This window comes from Strongylocentrotus purpuratus, unplaced genomic scaffold, assembly GCF_000002235.5.
Source record: "Strongylocentrotus purpuratus isolate Spur 01 unplaced genomic scaffold, Spur_5.0 spur5_scaffold_1, whole genome shotgun sequence".
In the NCBI taxonomy this organism is placed as follows: Eukaryota; Metazoa; Echinodermata; class Echinoidea; order Camarodonta; family Strongylocentrotidae; genus Strongylocentrotus; species Strongylocentrotus purpuratus.
The window spans coordinates 51,690,492-51,709,622 of record NW_022145594.1 but is presented as its reverse complement, the minus strand read 5'-3'; the positions used below and the strand labels follow the sequence as shown (position 1 = coordinate 51,709,622).

The 19,131-nt window shown below is 40.4% G+C and overlaps 1 protein-coding gene and 1 long non-coding RNA gene across 2 annotated transcripts; one reads left to right on the top strand and one right to left on the bottom strand.

Annotated features, from left to right (window-relative positions):
- Positions 1-8,369: 8,369 nt before the first annotated feature.
- LOC115921215 lies at positions 8,370-10,881 on the bottom strand. Its single transcript, XR_004062820.1, has 2 exons — positions 10,724-10,881; positions 8,370-9,699 (listed from the first exon to the last, which is right to left on the bottom strand). It is a non-coding gene; the product is annotated as an uncharacterized LOC115921215 (long non-coding RNA).
- Positions 10,882-13,157: 2,276 nt separating this feature from the next.
- LOC115921443 (tripartite motif-containing protein 59-like) lies at positions 13,158-14,987 on the top strand. The gene has a single exon (XM_030978930.1). The coding sequence runs from the start codon at positions 13,158-13,160 to the stop codon at positions 14,985-14,987; it is 1,830 nt and encodes a 609-aa protein (XP_030834790.1).
- The last annotated feature ends 4,144 nt before the right edge of the window (positions 14,988-19,131 follow it).

The following is a 19,131-nucleotide window of genomic DNA, read 5'->3' as shown; positions in this document are numbered from 1 at the left end:
CAGATGAATAGGGCTTAATAAGAGTCGAAAACGGTACGATGTATCGTCTTCCTTTCTCTATATTGTGATGAAACGCCAAAAATTCCGCGCTTCGCGTGGAAGGGGAAACTTCATTTAGACGAGTCGAGAACAGTACGACGAATCGTCTTCTTTCTCTAATAATTTAAGGAAACGTCAAAGCGTCGGGGGAAACTGAATTCAGACAAAATTAATAGGGCTTATTTAGAGTCGAAAAAGGTACAACGAATCGTGTTCTTTCTCTAATAATTTGAGGAAACGTCAAAGCTTTCGCGCTTCGCGCGAGAGGGGGAAACTGAATTCAGATGAATAGGGCTTAATAAGAGTCGAAAACGGTACGATGTATCGTCTTCCTTTCTCTATATTGTGATGAAACGCCAAAAATTCCGCGCTTCGCGTGGAAGGGGAAACTTCATTTAGTCGAGTCGAGAACGGTACAACGAATCGTCTTCTTTCTCTAATAATTTAAGGATACGTCAAAGCTTCCGCGCTTCGCGTGAGAGGGGGAAACTGAATTCAGACAAAATTAATAGGGCTTATTTAGAGTCAAAAGCGGTACAACGAATCGTGTTCTTTCTCTAATGATATGAGGAAACGTCAAAACTTCCGCGCTTCGCGCGAGAGGGGGAAACTGAATGCAGACAAAATTAATAGGGCTTATTTAGAGTCGAAAACGGTACAACGAATCGTGTTCTTTCTCTAATGATATGAGGAAACGTCAAAGCTTTCGAGCCCCGCGCGAGAGGGGGAAGCTTTATTCAGATAAGGATTAAGAGTCGAGAACAGTACACCGAATCGTCTGCTTTTTCTCATAATTTAATGAAACGTCAAAGCTTCCGCGCTTTGCGCGAGAGGGGGAGAAACTAAATTCAGACAAGAATTAAGAGTCGAGAACAGTACACCGAATCGTCTGCTTTTTCTCATAAATTAATGAAACGTCAAAACTTCCGCGCTTCGCGCGGGCGGGGGAAGCTTCATTCAGATAAGGATTAAGAGTCGAGAACAGTACACCGAATCGTCTGCTTTTTCTCATAATTTAATGAAACGTCAAAGCTTCCGCGCTTTGCGCGAGAGGGGGAGAAACTAAATTCAGACAAGAATTAAGAGTCGAGAACAGTACACCGAATCGTCTGCTTTTTCTCATAAATTAATGAAACGTCAAAACTTCCGCGCTTCGCGCGGGCGGGGGAAGCTTCATTCAGATAAGGATTAAGAGTCGAGAACAGTACACCGAATCGTCTGCTTTTTCTCATAATTTAATGAAACGTCAAAGCTTCCGCGCTTTGCGCGAGAGGGGGAGAAACTAAATTCAGACAAGAATTAAGAGTCGAGAACAGTACACCGAATCGTCTGCTTTTTCTCATAAATTAATGAAACGTCAAAACTTCCGCGCTTTGCGCGGGCGGGGGAAGCTTCATTCAGATAAGGATTAAGAGTCGAGAACAGTACACCGAATCGTCTGCTTTTTCTCATAATTTAATGAAACGTCAAAGCTTCCGCGCTTTGCGCGGGAGGGGGGGAACTGAATTCAGAAAAGGATAAACAGTCGAGAACGGTACAGCAAATCGTCTTCTTTTTATAATAATTTAATGAAACGTCAAAGGTTTCGCGCTTCGCGCGGGAAGGGGGGGGGGGGGGGTGGACTTCATTCAGCCAAGGATTACCAGTCTAAAACGGTACAATTAATCGTCTTCTTTTCCTAATAATTTAAGGAAACGTCTAAGCACTTCGCGCGGCAGGCCCATCACCCACACCCCCCTAATGAGCGCGCTTTTAAGTGATTCTCTTGCTCACTACCGCCCCTCCCAAAATAAGATCCTAGCTCCGCGCCTGCATTAAAATATATAGCTATGATGCTGACAAAATTGAAGAAATAATTCGTTTATTTACGTCGTCGAGGAAAATATACATTTTGCGCATATGCAAGTACCATAGATAGTCCATGGGAAAAACAATTTAGCCTTTGGCCCCAGGTTTATAGGGTTGAATTTGTAGATATTGGACATTTAATTTTGTCGGTAATTGGTGGCTAGTTTTGTCGGTAATCGTTGGCCTCTACACCCCCTACTGAAAAAGGGCTAGCGACGCCCCTGGCCCCACCCTCTCTCTGTCTCCACTCCCCTTCTCTCGCCCCACCCTCTCTCTGTCTCCACTCCCCTTCTCTCGCCCCACCCTCTCTCTGTCTCCACGCCCCTTCTCTCGCCCCACCCTCTCTCCGTCTCCCCGTCTCTTTTCTCTCTTCTCTCGCCCCACCCTCTCTCTGTCTCCACGCCCCTTCTCTCGCCCCACCCTCTCTCCGTCTCCCCGTCTCTTTTCTCTCTTCTCTCGCCCCACCCTCTCTCTCTCTCTCCCTGTCTCTTTTCTCTCTTCTCTCGCCCCACCCTCTCTCTGTCTCCACTCTCCTTCTCTCGCCCCACCCTCTCTCTGTATCCACTCCCCTTCTCTCGCCCCACCCTCTCTCTGTATCCACTCCCCTTCTCTCGCCCCACCCTCTCTCTCTCTCTGTCTCTGTCTCTGTCTCTTTTCTCTCTTCTCTCGCCCCACCCTCTCTCTCTCTCTCTCTCTCTCTCTCTCTCTCTCTCTCGCTCTCTCTCTCTCTCCCCGTCTCTTTTCTTTCTTCTCTCGCCCCACCCTCTCTCTCTCTCGCTCTCTCTCTCTCTCCCCGTCTCTTTTCTCTCTTCTCTCGCCCCCACCCTCTCTCTGTCTCCACTACTCTTCTCTCGCTAGTCTGCAAGCACAAACCCTGGTCAGTAGTAAAAGAGAGTCTGCATTATAAGACTACCCTAGGCCATGTAGTGTAGCTGCTCCTGACACAGTAGGTAGCTGGGTTAGACTTCTCTCAAGGCACATTGATTTGTTGATAGTGTCAAATTAGGGTCTGTGCCTGCAGACTATTCTCTCGCCCCCACCCTCTCTCTGTCTTTATTCCCATTCTTTCTCTCTCTCTCTCTCTCTCTCTCTCTCTCTCTCTCTCTCTCTCTCCATCTCCTTCTTTCCCCTCTATAGCTTCTTTCCTCACTAATACCCCAGTCACACCAGCACACTCCACCCAGGTGAAGTAAATTGGTACCTGGTAGGAATTTATTCCTTGAAACGCAGCGCGCGTAACAGCTGCACTGCTAAAGCCAGGGTAATTATGCTGCATTATTGTAGAGCGCTTAGAGACTTCTGATAAAGTAAGTGTTAGGCGCTATATAAGCAAATATAATTATTATTATTATTATGATGATCTAGTGCTTTAGCGGTCGTTTTCCAGCTCTCTAAAATCAAACCTAGCCGTTCGAGTATCCATCAAGATCTATTGTTTTCATTTCTTGTCAGACAATGGTTTCCAAGATCCTGATCGCTTTCATGGCCATGCTGGTGGTCGCCATGGCCTTCGAGTTCCAAGAGACCGATGAGGATTTCGATGTCGCGGAATTCATGAAGAGGGACACCGTCATGCAAGACTACCAGCTAGCTGTCAAGAGAGGAAAGTCCATGAAGAAATACAAACGTGAGTTATTCATTAAAAAAAGCTGCGTAATTTGTGTATGAAATGTTACTTATTATATTCCTTCTTCTGTACTTACCCTCTATAACTCAGGCAAAAAATCCTGAGAAATTCTCAAACTAAAGGATATTTGTATGGTTTTCTTTGAAGGCATCAATGTGCAACACTCTCTTACAGTGATTAACAGTAAATTCTCCCAACCATTTTTTGAATTTTCCTAACCGTTTTTCCTTAAAAATAAGACATAAGACATAAGACAGGCTTCGAAAATCTTTCAACACTTTAATGTCGCCTAAAATGTTATCAAATTTTGATAACATATTTGGGAGAATTAAGGAATCGATCAGATCAGATCAGTTTTCCCCAATAATTGTTATCGTTCATGGTGGTCCGTTTTCACTTTCAGATTATCTTTAATTGTACACCTAGCATTGAAGTCACTACCACCATAGACGTAATTACGTCTATGCTACCACGCACCATTTTCTCTCATCTGAACTATGTTACCAAGTCCCTTTTATTAGCAAGGTCGAATCCAATGATCGAAGACCACCCCAGGCGCGGATCCAGGATTTCTTAGGGGGGGGGGGGGGGGGGGGCCAAATTTGAAATTTTGCGAGCCAAATATTGGTACGTAATGGTGACCAACAGTGACGTAATGCGGGGGGGGGGGGGGTCGGTGCAGGGAGGGGCGATTATCCCCCTCCCTCCTCCGCAAAACGCGGAAGCTTTGACGTTTCATTAAATTATTAGAGAAAAAAGACGATTCGTTGTACCGTTTTCGAAAATAATTCTCGTCTGAATTTAGTTTTCCCCCCAAATTTTACGATTTATTAAATTATTAGAGAAAGAAGACGATTCGTTGTCGAGTTCTCGACTCTTTATCCTCGTCTAAAAATAGGTTCGGAGCGCGGAAGCTTTTAAGTTTCACAAGATTATGAGAGAAAGAAGACGATTGGCTGTACAGTTCTCGACTCTTAATCCTCGGAAGCTTTTAAATTTCCTTAAATCATTAGAAAAAGAAGACGATTCGTTGTACCGTTTTCGAAAATAATCCTCGTCTGAATTTAGATTCTCCCCCAACCCCCTCCTCCCGCGCGAAGCGCGGACGCTTTTACGTTTCATTAAATCATTAGAGAAAATAGACGATTCGTTGTACCGTTCTCGAAAATAATCCTCATCGGAATTTAGTTCCCCCTCCATCCCGCGCGAAGCGCGGAAGCTTTTACGTTTCATTAAATCATTAAAGATTCGTATTACCGTTCTCGCCTCTGAATCCTCATCTGAATTCAGGTTCCCCCCTCCCGCGCGAAGCGCAGAAGCTTTGACGTTTCATAAGATTATGAGAGAAAGAAGACGATTCGTTGTACCGTTCTCGATTCTTAATCCTTGTCTGAATTCAGTCCCCCCCCTCCCCTCCTGCGCGAAGCTTTGACGTTTCATTATATTATTAGAGAAAGAAGACGATGCGTTGTATCATTCTCTATACTCTTAATCCTTGTCTGAATCAGGGGCCGTCTTAGGGCCCCTGGGGGGGGGGGGGGGTCGAGGCGGCGGAGCCGGCCCCGGAAGCTCAGGGGTTTTAGGCGTTTAATTAAGGTCAGATGAGCATTTTTTGTATACCTTATTATTTTGTGAGACTGGCACGTCACTATTTGTCGTGGGGTCCAGGGGTTTTTAGGCATTAAATTACCGTCAGATGAGCATCTAAGGGCCCGCCGTAGGGCCCTAGGTGAAATCCAGGGGGCAGAGCCCCCGGAAGCTTTCATTGCTCTCATTCTATTTTATTTCTCTTTAATATACTTTTTCAAAAAAGTAGGGGGGGGGGGGGGGGCTCGGGGCTCCCGATCACCGCCGTACCTCGGGCCCTGACATGTAGGAATCTACTAAAAAGTGAGGAAAAATCTCGGAAATTATGTCATTTCAGCATTATTTGTAATCCACCGTTGTGGAATTAGAAATAAACCACGTTTGAATTTGATTTCCCCCAAGCCCCCCCCCCTATCAGTACGCCAGTATCTCCTCTTTTCCTTTTTTCTTTCCCTTCCTTCCTTCTCTCTTATTTTTTTGATTGGGGGGGTCAACAGCCTGGGAGGCAAGGCCCTTTCGCCCTTCCCGATCTCCTTCTTCCCCCTTTTCCCTTCTTTTCCTTTCTTCTCTCTTTTTTTTTTTTTTTTTTTTTGCGGGGGGGGGGGGGGCCAAGGCCCGCTCGGCCCCCCCCCCCCCCCCCCCCCTGGATCCGCGCCTGGACCACCCAATTATGAGAGAAACTGGTCGGCGATAGATTTACGCAAAATCCATACGAAAAAGCTGGAATCAATCGACTAGAAACTACCAACTCAGTAACGAATCGTGCGAGCGAATCCTAATTCATGAACTACCATTTTCTTTGTTTATAAAGCCAAAGGATTAGGCTGATATTCCTTTCCATACAGAGTTTGTGTAGTAACGTTATGTGCTCTTATAAACATTATATTAAGCGCTTTATAAATGTAATTTATTATCATTATTTATTATAATATCTAAAGATAATTTAGATAAATGCATCTCTGATAATCTCTGAACTAAAAAAGAAAAGAAAAATGGGATAGGACATTATCAAGGGGCACATGTCTTAAAACGTTTGTAAAGAAAAAGAAAGGAAGAAAGTACAAAAAACAACGAGGCAAACACCCTGGGACAAAACAAAAACTAATTTAGAAAATATAAAAAATAAAAGAAACTTTCTCACAATTTTGAGAAACGGTTAGCCTATACGTGTTCAAAATCTCTTTTGCAAAACAACAAATAAACTGACAATTTTGCTGATAATATGGGATATTAATCGCCCCTAGCCACGCCCTCAATGCCTCCTTTCTATCCATTCTTTATTCGTGCGTTCATTCTCAATCTATAATTCATGGTTATTAATTTTCATTTCTGCTATCATTTTTTTAGCTTGTGACAATCTTGTGCACTGTTGGTGCAATAGACGAGGAGGCGCTGTCGCTTTCTGCTCCGGTAAGTCACTCTCAGATTTAATGGCTCAAATTTACGTACACATATATTTTAACCATTGTCAAAACTCTGAACCAAAACAATTTGCTCCCGGTGGCGTAGGGGCATTGATAACATGGAGAGGGGGGGGGGGCAACATTGTTATGATGGTTGTACAACACATGCTCCGCTATTTTTTAATGTTAGACTTCTTGGGAGTAATTTCAATTGATGAATAAATTTCGGCTCGCATCCAGTAAACACAGATCGAGTGGTGCTCATCAGATAAAGGTTCGGAACCAGTGGGATTTGAACTTGCCATCTACCATATTCTTGTCATAATTGATAGTTGGAGTAATCGGATGTTTATAATGGATTGATCCCAAAGAAATACAGCTAAAATCCTTGAATTGCATGTCCATGTCAAGAGGGGGTCACATTAAAGCTGACTGCAGCAATGGTCTCTCATCTGCACATGCTTTACACAATTACCTATAAGGTGAATTTTATTTTATTTGTTTGTTTGTTTGATTCTCCCTCCCTCTCTTTTTCTTTCCCTCATCAGTCCTTCCTTTGTTCCTCCGTTCCTTCCTGTTCTCTCTTGCTTGCTTTCTCTTCATGGTTATTGTTGTTAAGGAGTTTAACTGGTCATATCTTGTTCATCGCATCTTACATGTCATATTGTTGTCTGTTTTTCTTTAGGCCAAGGAACCGGTAATGGAATCTAGACTAACCCGCTGAATCTCACAGCTCACGAACCCGACCATCGACTGTTTAGGGATGCACAAATACGACCCGAGAGAAGACTAGAAGCTGATTTGACCAATTACTGCGCAGTATTAAATGTGACGTCACATCATGTCAACAGTGGTTTTATCTGGATCAAAGAATAGTTGGATAACTTGAAATAAATGGATATATTATGTAGAATTATGAAATAATTCAATGTGTGTTCTGAGTATTGTTGTAAGAAGTATCTGCATGCATCACTATCGGGACGCTACAAGAGACAGTATCAGAGGGAAAGAGAGATAGAGAGAGAGAGAGAGAGAGAAAACGAGAGAGAAAAACAAGGTTAAAAGAACAAGAGAGAAAATGAGAGAGCGAGAGAGAGAGAGAGAGAGAGAGAGAAGAGAGAGAGAGAGAGAGAGAGAGAGAGAGAGAGAGAGAGAGAGAGGTACAAAGAAAAAGGGAGAGTAAAAAACAGGGCGCGGGGATATCTAGATAGCCTACACAGATAATTATAAAGTGGTTGAGGTGAAATATAGACAAGAAAATGACTAGTTAAGATAGCACGACTTCATGAGCAAAAGTGACAAACTTTCTTAAATCATTGTTACACCGGCGTTGTGGTGGATATAGGAGGTGAAATTAAGAAAAGGAAAAACATTTGCTTCTGACCTGTATTTTCTTCCTCTTTTTTTGGAGAGAATTTTGGAAACCTAAAAAAAGAACACATAAAACCTGGTCAGATTTACTTTTCAGACTTGTTTTCACTGAAGTACTACAAATGCATCGTTACAACATTTATAAATTTGACATGTCTTTACATTTGGTCTGTTGGTAGATGAGGATATGTCTTTCTCTCTTCATCTCCCTCTCTCCCCGTCTCTTTTCTCTCGCCCCACCCTCTATCTGTCTCCACTCACCCTCTCTCATTTCGCTCTCCACCTCCTTCTTTCCCCTCTATAGCTTCTCTCCTCACTAATACCCCAGTCACACCAGCACACTGCCAGAGCAGAACAATTAATGCACCCTGAATGGAGGAGTACTGGTCGGTTTGGATTCGGTGTGACTGAGGTATCAGGCTAATGCTTCCTCTCTCTTGCTGTCTTGCACACATTCATACATTTATCAACAATCCATAAGTATTTACTCCCTCTGTTTAGATATCATTATTTATTTATTTGTTTTTCTTTTCTATGAATGATAACGTCTACACTACATCCCTGTCAAAATCACTTTTTGTATTATTTCTGAAATACAAAGATATACCATCAGATCCAACAAATTACAGATGTCAATGACCTCTTTTGAGTACAGTAAGGATCTAGTTCAAATTAAAGGGCAATCCAGCCTTTTTAATACATTCAATCGTATGAAAACAGAAATAAGATAAACAGAACGGTGAAAGGTTGAATTAATTGGACCAATTATAAGAAAGTAGTGAATGCTTGAAAATTGAGATCACTATAGCTATGGGGATCTCAAAGTAACAATTTGGTTAGTGGATTGCGACATAGTCATAGACAACTCTCACGTTTGTTATGTACAAAATCATAATTAATTTCTGTTTTACCCCCAAGTGCCTTCTCCCTTGGGGCAATAGTCCTTATATATTACGGTGAGCATAGTATTACAGATCATCTAAAAGGAAAAGACCCTCCTGAGTCATACATTTTTTAAACATTTATAATTTAGTAAATCTGCACGTTGGAACAGGTGAAGAAAGGTGATGACTTGAGGAGTGTGGGTCTAGGCTTCAAATGGACGCCTGCATAAGTCCCACACTATGTCTTTCATGTTATTAAGATCAAACACCGTCTGGTTACAGTTACATGCTGGTTACAATGAACATGATCTCTCTATTGCTCCCACCATTATCTACCAGTCCCATGCACTGCATTTCATGTCATGAGTGTAAAATCGGACTACAATTCTTTCAGCTACGTGTATCTTGCATCGTGTATCGTGTATCTAGGTTTGAAGAGCAAGATCTATCCAACACTCCTCTATTAATTTCTTGATCCTATTCACTGTCTTTTATATCAAGGACCTTGTCTCAGTTCAACTGCTGAGCTAACTTTGTCTGTTATGCGATTAAAAGAGAACCTACTAATACATTTTTCAGTCCCACACGCTGTTTCTGGCGTGATGAGTGTCACATCAGTCCTTCAGCTCATGGTCTGTTAGGCTTCAATCATATCTTAGTCCCATTCACTGTCTTTCACGTCATGAGAATGTACAAATGCTCAGCTACCCTGGTTTGAAGTTTGTGAAGCTGTGAGGTTATGAAGTGCAAGATCCGTCCATCGCTCTTCTGCTTTCTTCCCTCCTTCTTCCTTCCCTCCATCCATATCATTTGGAAGCTGGTTTGGAGGTATCTCGATGTCATCGTTAGGAAGCTTGTCCATCCTCCATTGGTCATCGATGATGTCCAGCAAACGACCTTCTCGCATCACCTCCGAATCCATCCTCACGTAATGATGTTCCTGTATCAAAAAAAATGATGAGACAAGAAAATAATGATCTGCCTTGATAAAGATTAAAGAAATTAAAACCCATTTGTTGCCAGAACTCAAAAGTCAGAAGTTCTGGTCATGCGATTGCATTGTGAAGGAAACGGTGTGGAATCGACCAGAAAAGGTTGATCATCAGCATATAAGAATTTGTGTGTATTGCAAGGTTCTAGAATCATCAAAATGATAAGAAATTTGGCCAAGTCTTGGTAAAGTTACGAACACTGTACACAGAAAGATGTATATGAGACTACACGAACCGAGGCGTAAAAATCCTACCCTGGATTTTTACGATGTTACATGACATATTGAGAATATGAAGGCATTTGAAGAGCCATGCTTTTTAGGGAACATGTCTTATCTGATGTTCTTCAACACTTGCATAATAAGACGCAGGATATGTTAAGTGGAAAACACTCCGTCCCTCAGGTAGGACGTTAAATGGAGGCCCCGTGTAGAGAAGAGTCACTACCTTTGCACGATAAGAACCCACTGCACTATTCGTATAAGAGTAGGGGGAAACCCCTGTGTAGTGGTCCACCTGCACACACCCCCAGTATAGTACGATAATACTCTGTAAAGAGGTCTACACTCAAAAAGAAAGAAGGAGAAGAAGAAGAAGAAAGATAACGCTCACAAATTATTTTTCACCTCTTCCCAGAACTCAACCTTCTCTTTAAAACCTTTCAATTTAGCAGGTAGACTATCCTGGGTATTAGATCAGGATGTCAAATAAATTTGACATCTTTAAGTTTAACATTATAGTCTAGTAATGATTAGAACAACGACGTTTACGGTTAGACTTAATGCATTGTAGAATCGGTGTACACAGAAGCAAAGAAGAAAAAGACAAGTACAAGCTTATTTGGAGATACTAATTACAGTTACGAACACAAAAATTAGTATGTGGGGCTGATGATAAGTCAGGTTATCTAGAGTCTACCATTTCTCAAAATTGGGAGGGGAATATTTGTTTATTAAATTCAGATTCGCTCACCTTGATTCTGTCTCTTTACTAGGTTAGTTATCTGTGATAGTATTTACAACACGCTTCTTCTAATAATCTATTTATAGAGCAAACAACGTCAAGAAAACTGAAAACGAAAGATCAAGCTTGACGTCTATGGTACTTTTGGGAGACAAACACCAAAACAAAAACTAATTGAGCGGGTGACGAACAAATATCACCAGCCATAGAAAATATAAACTAAAGAAATATTAATTACACGACCCACGGAACGTTTTTCAAAGTGGGGTGGCCAAAGTATATACGATCAGGTAGAGATCGGAGAGTAGATTGGCGTGGGGTCCAGGGGCAAAGTTTAGGGGTTTTAATGAATAGATCACCCCCCCCCCCCCTAGCTGAACAATAGGTATTACGTATAAGGATTTACGCCCATGAATTACGGTCAGATGAGCATATTTGGATGCCTTATTTGTGACACTGGCAGGTCGCTATATTTTTGTTTAATGACGTCAATGGTCTGAGCCCCTTCAAAGTATTGGGAGCCCCGAATTCCCAAAACTTTAAGACACATTTTTACAACAAAACCCAAATTATGTATTCGTTTATCAGTGTAGTGGGTACTTATTATTATTACCATTTGTTTGCCCCATCCCCTAGATCCGCCACTGGGACAAAATAACATATAAATATTTAAGTAGGATAATAGGCTTTCTTTCAATATTACGCACCTGTCAGAATCGGGAGGCGGTTGCACGTGCCTGTAATTTGCAATTTTATATAATAATATAATTTTTGTGTAGGCATGGTAGCCCCTAATCAACCCGAAACTTTGATTAATCGAACAGCTTCTTAGTTTTCTCAACCAGACGATGGTTAGTCCAGTAAAGATATAAAGGTCTAAGATCGAATATCTTCTTTCATTACTCTTCTCCTTTCCAGTCTGATATGGTTTGCATGTATAGCGCCATCTCCGACATTCCAACTGTATGTCAAAGGTTGCTGGGAATTCCCAGTACCAAAAATAGATCGACAAACGAAATACATAAATGTATAAAATAATAGTTATGATCAGTGTATGCACCACTACATCGTATAGGCGAAGAGTATACATGTTTACTGATTTCATATAACACCTAGACCGATACAAAGTGACGGAAAAAGACGTGAGTAAATTTAAATGTATATCATTTCCAACTTGAAAAGAAATGCAGTGATATTTTGCAATATTTCCGTTTTAAATTGTCGTATATACATATGTCACTTTGTTTGTACCTGGATATAAAGTCATCTTTGACCTAAGACTGAAATACTTAGATATTGGTTTAAATGTCTTTGAGGTGATTAATGGAGAGCGATTGAGTTAAGACCAAAATGGGAATGACGGGTGTTTCGGAAATGATATCAGTTTGGTAAACCATGGGGAAATAGGCTGCAAAATGCAACCAGATCAACACTTTAGAGTTTATTCTGTTGATCTTGAACCCGGAAGTAACGTTTGACGCAATAGAAAACTCGTGATTATGTGATATCGTTCATATATGTATATCTTCTCAGTGTTTGTTTATCCTGGGGGCAAAAGGGTGGCGATTTCGTTGTGATTAGAATAATTCATGTGTCACGAAGTATTATTCTTGCACGGTTATGTATAATGTAGATACATGTATGAATACACATTGGAAATATTTCAGGCTATTATGCGATCTTAACATAGATTATTCATTTCATATAATGATTCTGCAAAATCAGAGCAATTTAATTTCCTCTGTACAATCATGATAATTATTTTAAATAATATATTCCAGTGTGCAAGTACATGTTTATCGTACTTCTTTTGATTCTTCATCAGCTTTAAATATAATACAAAATGTTGTCTACTGAGTTTTAGAGTTGTTCAGAGCCTAGACTCCATGTTAAGAATAAGGCCTATGTTTATTTGCATCATATCTGAAGGCAGATCACGGATCATGTATTTTTTCGTTTAAATTTCACGAAATTTGTAATGCTTGGTGTTATGTACTCTTATGTACTAAAGGGCACAGGTGAATACTCGAGACAGATAATTAGCACACGTGCGATACTCTTGGTATAAAATCCCAAAAGCAAGTTTATTTCGCTCGGCACATGCGTTGCTATTGTGAGTTTTGTGACTCATGGTATGACACTTGGTTTCAGATTAATGAAGAAATATTGTAATGATTGTTTTTCCAATGACAAAATACTAAAATGTGAATGGTAAACAACATTTCTGAGACTTATGTTTACATTTTGTTTTTCTTTTTCATGGTTTACCTTTAACCATGGGCTTTAACTCAGTGATGCAGTTATAACTTGTATACGTCAGATATTTAAACAATGTATACTAGCATGACTAATTGCGATACATGATCAGATGAATCAAAGCTCCACTAGCTATCATTATGTTGTTTCCTTTTCTTTCCTCTCGTATTCCTGTAGAATTCGAATCATGGCTGATGCATTTAAGAATGTTATTGCTCAGAGTCTGGAGTGTCCTGTATGTCTGAATACCTTCACCGATCCAAAGATCCTGTCTTGTTCTCACACCTACTGCAAGGCCTGTCTGGACAACCTCTTGGAATGCCATGGTAACGACCAGATGCTCCGATGCCCTGTCTGCAGAGCTGAAACACAGGTCCCAAACCGAGAAGTCAGCAAATTACCGGCAAGTCTAGCTTTGAAGTCTCTCATAGAGGACGTTAAGAATCAATATCAGTTTTGCACGAATTGTAAATCCGAGGACAAACCCCAAGCTGTTGTCTACTGTCAAGACTGTGGCATGTATCTCTGTATCACTTGCCAAAACAAACACTCTCAGTGGCAAAACTTCATTAGTCATGAGGTCTTAGCCATGAGTGAGATCGTATCAGGGAAGGTGTTAGTACGTAGGTATCGTAAATGCAGGAAACACCCCAAAGAGGATGAGGAGTGCTTCTGTTCCGACTGCAGGAGATTTGCCTGCTTCAGGTGTGTTGTCATGGAGCATACAAACGAAGGACATCGGGTCATCGAGGCGGCTGTTTATGAAAGCAACCATATGAAGAGTATCGAGGACCTCAAATCCAAGGCGGACAAAAAACGTTCTTGCTTTCAGAAATACGTTGATTTCATTGAAGAACAGAAGGAGCATGTGATCAATGTTCAAAAGCAGTGTACAGATGATATCCACAAAGCATTTGAAGAATCAGTCCGACAGCTGACAGAGCAGAAAGAAAACCTCGTTGGTGAAGTCAAGGGTAGGACTGAAGGAGTAGAGAAAGAATTGGACGAAATGAAGAAATCAGCTCTGGAGCAAATCACTCACTTGACCATCATAGCTGACGTGGTAACCAATAGGACAAAAGTACCGTCAGATATGGATGCTTTGGCTGCACACGACACTCTATGTCAAGACTTACATGAGGCCTTGAAACAAGAAGATCCTGACTACAAGCAGGCGATGAAATCGAGCAAGAAAGGAAAAAGTGTCAGTTTTAAGGGGAACGTTGGAATGGATGAGATAGCTCTCGGTAATATCGTAAATGCAGTTACAAAGAACATCACTATTTTGCCTACTAAGAATAGCATGAGTGACTTGGTTGGTACACCAGACGGTAGAATGGCAGTGGGATGTAAGACAGGGGGCGTGGAGATCTTCTCTGCTGATGGCCAGCTCCAGCAGACGTTTCTCCAAGAAGTGAAGATTCGTGGAGTAGGGTTCCTCTCTGATGATCGGTATGTTATACTTGATGTCTCAAACAATATCACACTCTACACACTAGAGTACACACAATTGAATGTAATGTTTGAGACTCTGAGTCGCGATGAATGTGCAAGTGCTAGCCTAACTGTAGACGGTGATGATCAGATCTATGTTAGCTACTGGGAAATTCGAAAGATCCAGGTATTCTCACCAGCAGGTGGAAAGGCAATCAGTGAGATACCATGTGATGGGTATCAACCTGGGCAGATCACTAACTGTAACGATCACCTGATCTCCAATTCTTATTATAAAATACGATTGATTGACAAACAAGGTGTTGTAAAATATGAATTGGCGAAATTCGGGAATTACCTAATCGCTGTTGTGTCTCAAAGGAATACAATCCTGATAGCCACTCAGAAACAATATGAAAGTTTGGTCAACATCGATGAGTACACTAACGAGCTGAAGCATGTCCAGAACCTCGTCATTGATTACAAGATTGAAAGACACGGGATATATTGGCACCAGCTCCAGCAGTACCGATCTGGAGAGATCGCTTTCTGCACTCCTGATAGACTCTATATATTCCACTGAAACAAATGGATGACTCTCTCTTACTTGCACTGTATGACATGCCCCGTGGAACGTTTACGATCAGGTAGAGCGTTTTGTAGGTGAAAAATACATTTCGGTTTAAAATATAATGAAAGCGAGTACCGTAGTTTTTTCTTCCTCTCTCATATTTCTAAAGTTTGTGAGAGATTTGTTTTGTAGAGCAATATATTATAGACACGGGTCGCGCTAAGTTTCGTTTTTGCGCCCGGAATCACCAAAAACAAAATCTCACGCACAAATTTGGCAAAAGTAAGGGACGCAAGCAAAAATCCAGGTCGGTTTCCGGAAGCTGTAGAAGAATAATTTTCGCATCGTATACTGATTATCATTTAAATGATTTTCACATCTATCCGATCTGTTCATATAATGTAGCAATAACGACCCATCTGTTACACTAATAAACGATGTGCATGAGACTAATTTTGTTCGCTATAATTTGCATATATTTCATGCGCAGATTGAGGAAGGAAAAATCCAAATCCAAACCAACATTTTGACGTTCGTCTTTTGCGCACCTGTATAACTAAGTGGAGAGTTAATTTCAGCCAGATTCTGGATAAAATTGTGTTTTTTCTGAACAAATTAGGCTTTTACGATCACTTTTACGGAAATAATTTTATGAATCAACAAACTGCCGATTTTAAAAGCTTTGCCGACATGCTTGACAATGATGCCTCCGTGTTTTTGCTTCTCACATTCGCTATTTTAAAGTTTTTTTTTGCTGAATTAGGTTCGCTAAATCGCGCTTTTAGGTGAATGTGGTCTCGCACTTGGTTGGGAGCCTCAATATTTGCCTGTGGACTAATACCATCATTGATATAAGTACCTAAAGGCATTCAAGGGATTCAAGTCACCCCCTGAATGAAAATTATGTCAGGCTAAGAAGTGGTAAAAGGTGGCAGTCGAATAACTCCCGCACCTTGAGGTACCTGAACTCTTATGTTCCGTGCTCTATCCGTCTGTTAAATGAAATGTAAAACGTAAAATATATGATTCGTATTATATTATTTTCTGTTTGATTGTAAGAAATTATTAACATATTATTTGTATTTATTATAGGACAATTATATTTGATTTCTTATAAAAGCCATCTTTTCTCAAATGAAATGAAAAAGTATCTCTTGTATTAAATAATCACATATCATAATATATTGCATCATGTTTATTAATGATTATTTCATACTGCCGTCAATATAGGTATTAATATTGCATACATACTGCTCTCATATTTAGCTTTCATTTATAGGGACACTAATTGTTGTGGATCTATATTAGAATAGCGTATTGCATTCCCCCAGAATATATGAACATTATTTGTAACTTACACTGTACTAGGATATATACATGGTTATTTTTCCACCATAAAGAAAATAATTATGATAATTCTTTTTTTATTGTTAACATCTTTGGTGTTTATTGTTCACCAAATAACAATTTTGTTATTATAATGATATAATGAGCCAAACTTATAATAATATTAACAACAACAATTATAATAAAAATACTAATGATTTAATATTGAAAATAATAATAATAATGATAATTACAATGTTACATTGTGTTTGTAATTACTCTCGATAAATGAACAAACATTGCATGTAAATTCAGAGAAAATATCTATATAATGTGAATGTTAAAGTGCTATATGGCTATTCTCTCTATATACTCGTGTTATGTTATACATGTCACATGTATAGTTTAGTTATTTTTCTCTGTGAATAATGCATGTATTAAAGAGCAACGAATTTATTTTTGGACCAATAAATTTGAATTGAATTGAAATTGAATGAACTGAAAACACGAGAGTTAGGTAAGAGCGCACCATGTATCAGGGGCGGTGATTTCTTTTCATGACCGGGGGGGGGGGGGGTAGGCGAAATGCGAGGGACGAGGGAGCATAGTGAATGATAGGAGCCAGTGGCGTATTAATGAACAAAAACGTTGGGGAGGAGAAAGAAACAAATCCGCATCGCCACCACTCTTACATGTTATACATGCAGGCCTCGCTGAACATTTTTCAAAGTGGGGGGCTTAAGTATTTACGATCAAGCAGAGTAAAGCGAGCGAAGCAAGTGGAGTGTAAATTGGCGTGGGGTCCAGGGGCAAAGCCCCGGCGGGAGTCAAGGGGTGAAGCCCCATGAAGCTCAGGGGTTTCAGGCATGTAATTACGGTCAGATGAGCATATAAGGGCCGCCTTAGGGCCCGCACCCGGAAGCTCAGGGGTTTTAGGCATTTTATTACGGTTAGATGAGCATATTTTGATACCTTATTTGTGACACTGGCAGGTCACTGAGTGGAGTGAGGTCCAGGGGACGGAGCCCGTAGAAGCTGAAAGGTTTTAGGCATTTAATAAGGCCAGATGAGCAACCAGGGGCCCACCCCTCGGGATCTCAGGGAAAAATCATGCCATTTCAGCAAAATGTGTAAAACACTGGTTTCAAATTAGAAATAAACCACGTTTGAATTTTATTTTGGGGCTATTCACCTCAAGTCCCTCCCCCCTCTCAGTACGCCAGTGGGAGGCACGAATGTAACGGAAGTGAATAACCTCCATAGAGCTATATAATAAGTCTTATTGCAAAGTTCTATGCTAGCCCCTCACAGGTTTTTGAAGTTTTGTTCTATTGAAAAATTACATTCTTTATAAAAAAAAAACAATGGAATAAAAACAAGCAATTATACTTTGTTCACACTTCACTCTTACTTTGCCGGTATTTAGTGCGCAGTCCGAATGGTTGTCAATATTTATTAGGTCAATTTCAGCTTGAAGTAGGCATGAAGGGACTTCTATTAAAAGAGCAAGCGGAATATATCTTTTTTGTAGCACTGATCTTTTTCTTTAACTCTTTATCTTGTAAAGAGACAGTGTAAACTGTGCTTACGTGATACCAACGGAACACAGATTTTCTACAATATTTACTTGTACATTTCGAAGGATACTTTGCGAGGGGGCGTAGCCACCGAGCAAGAAGATTCTTGTATGTTTATTAGTCTTAACGCTGCACTCTTGAGCCCTCCAGATCCTAAACGTGTGGTGCAGTCTTTAGTCAGTATTTGCTATACATTTTTGTGTGTGCACCTTTCAAATTTTCCGGGGGGGGGGGGGGTTGTGGAACGACCCCCAGCAATGTATCGTAACGTAGCTCCCCGAGCTAACTTGATAATGTTTTTGTAAATAGGGAGCGGGGTGGGGGGAGTAACAGAAATAGAATTCAAGTTTGACACGGGCATATATTTGCTCTACAGGCGCTTGACAAAATGAGATCGAGTTTTTATTATGGGGTCACTTTTAGGGCGATTAAAACCTCATTCTGCTTGTCTGTCAAAGGTTCATGGGAACTAAATACATAAATATATATATATGGTACTAATTATGATTAGTGCACTACTACATCATAACGGCAAAGAGTCTATAAATGTTTGCTGATATCATGTAACGCCTAAGCCGATACGTAGTTACGGAATCTTCTAAATAGTGGAGGTATACTAAAGGGGTTCATTCCTCTGACTCTCTATCCAAGAGGTCATGGTTCGAATCTCAGCTCGGCATTAACGTAATTTAGAAGATTGTGTATTGTGTGTGTCTATGTGTGTGTGTGTGTGATTGGGGAAGGGGGGGGGGGGGCAGAGCATGTCATTTGCTCCATACAAACTGAGAACGAGGGCAATCTCAATTTGCTTGTCCGTGTCAAAGGTTGGTGGGAATTCCCAGTCATTAAAAATAGACATTGTAAAGGCAAAGAGTATACATGTTTTCTGATTTGTTTCCTCTGCTTCCAATATGTATTTCTTAATTGTTGTAAATGATTATAATTGATTTGTCATGTTTTGTTGGAATGAGAAATAAAATCGAATTGAATTGAATTGAATTTGATGAACTCCTATAGACTGATATGTAATGATGGAAAAAAAGGTGAGTTTATTATAAATGTCCTTGTCGTTTCCAAAATAAATCCACTGACATTTTTCAAAATGTTTGTTTTATATTGTCTTATACAGTGCGTCCCAGATAAAAAAACGAAACCAAGAATCATCGATATGTTTCACCATAACTAACTCACAATTATAATTAATAAATGACACATGTTTGTAAAGCTTAAAGAGAGTAAACCAAAAATTTATT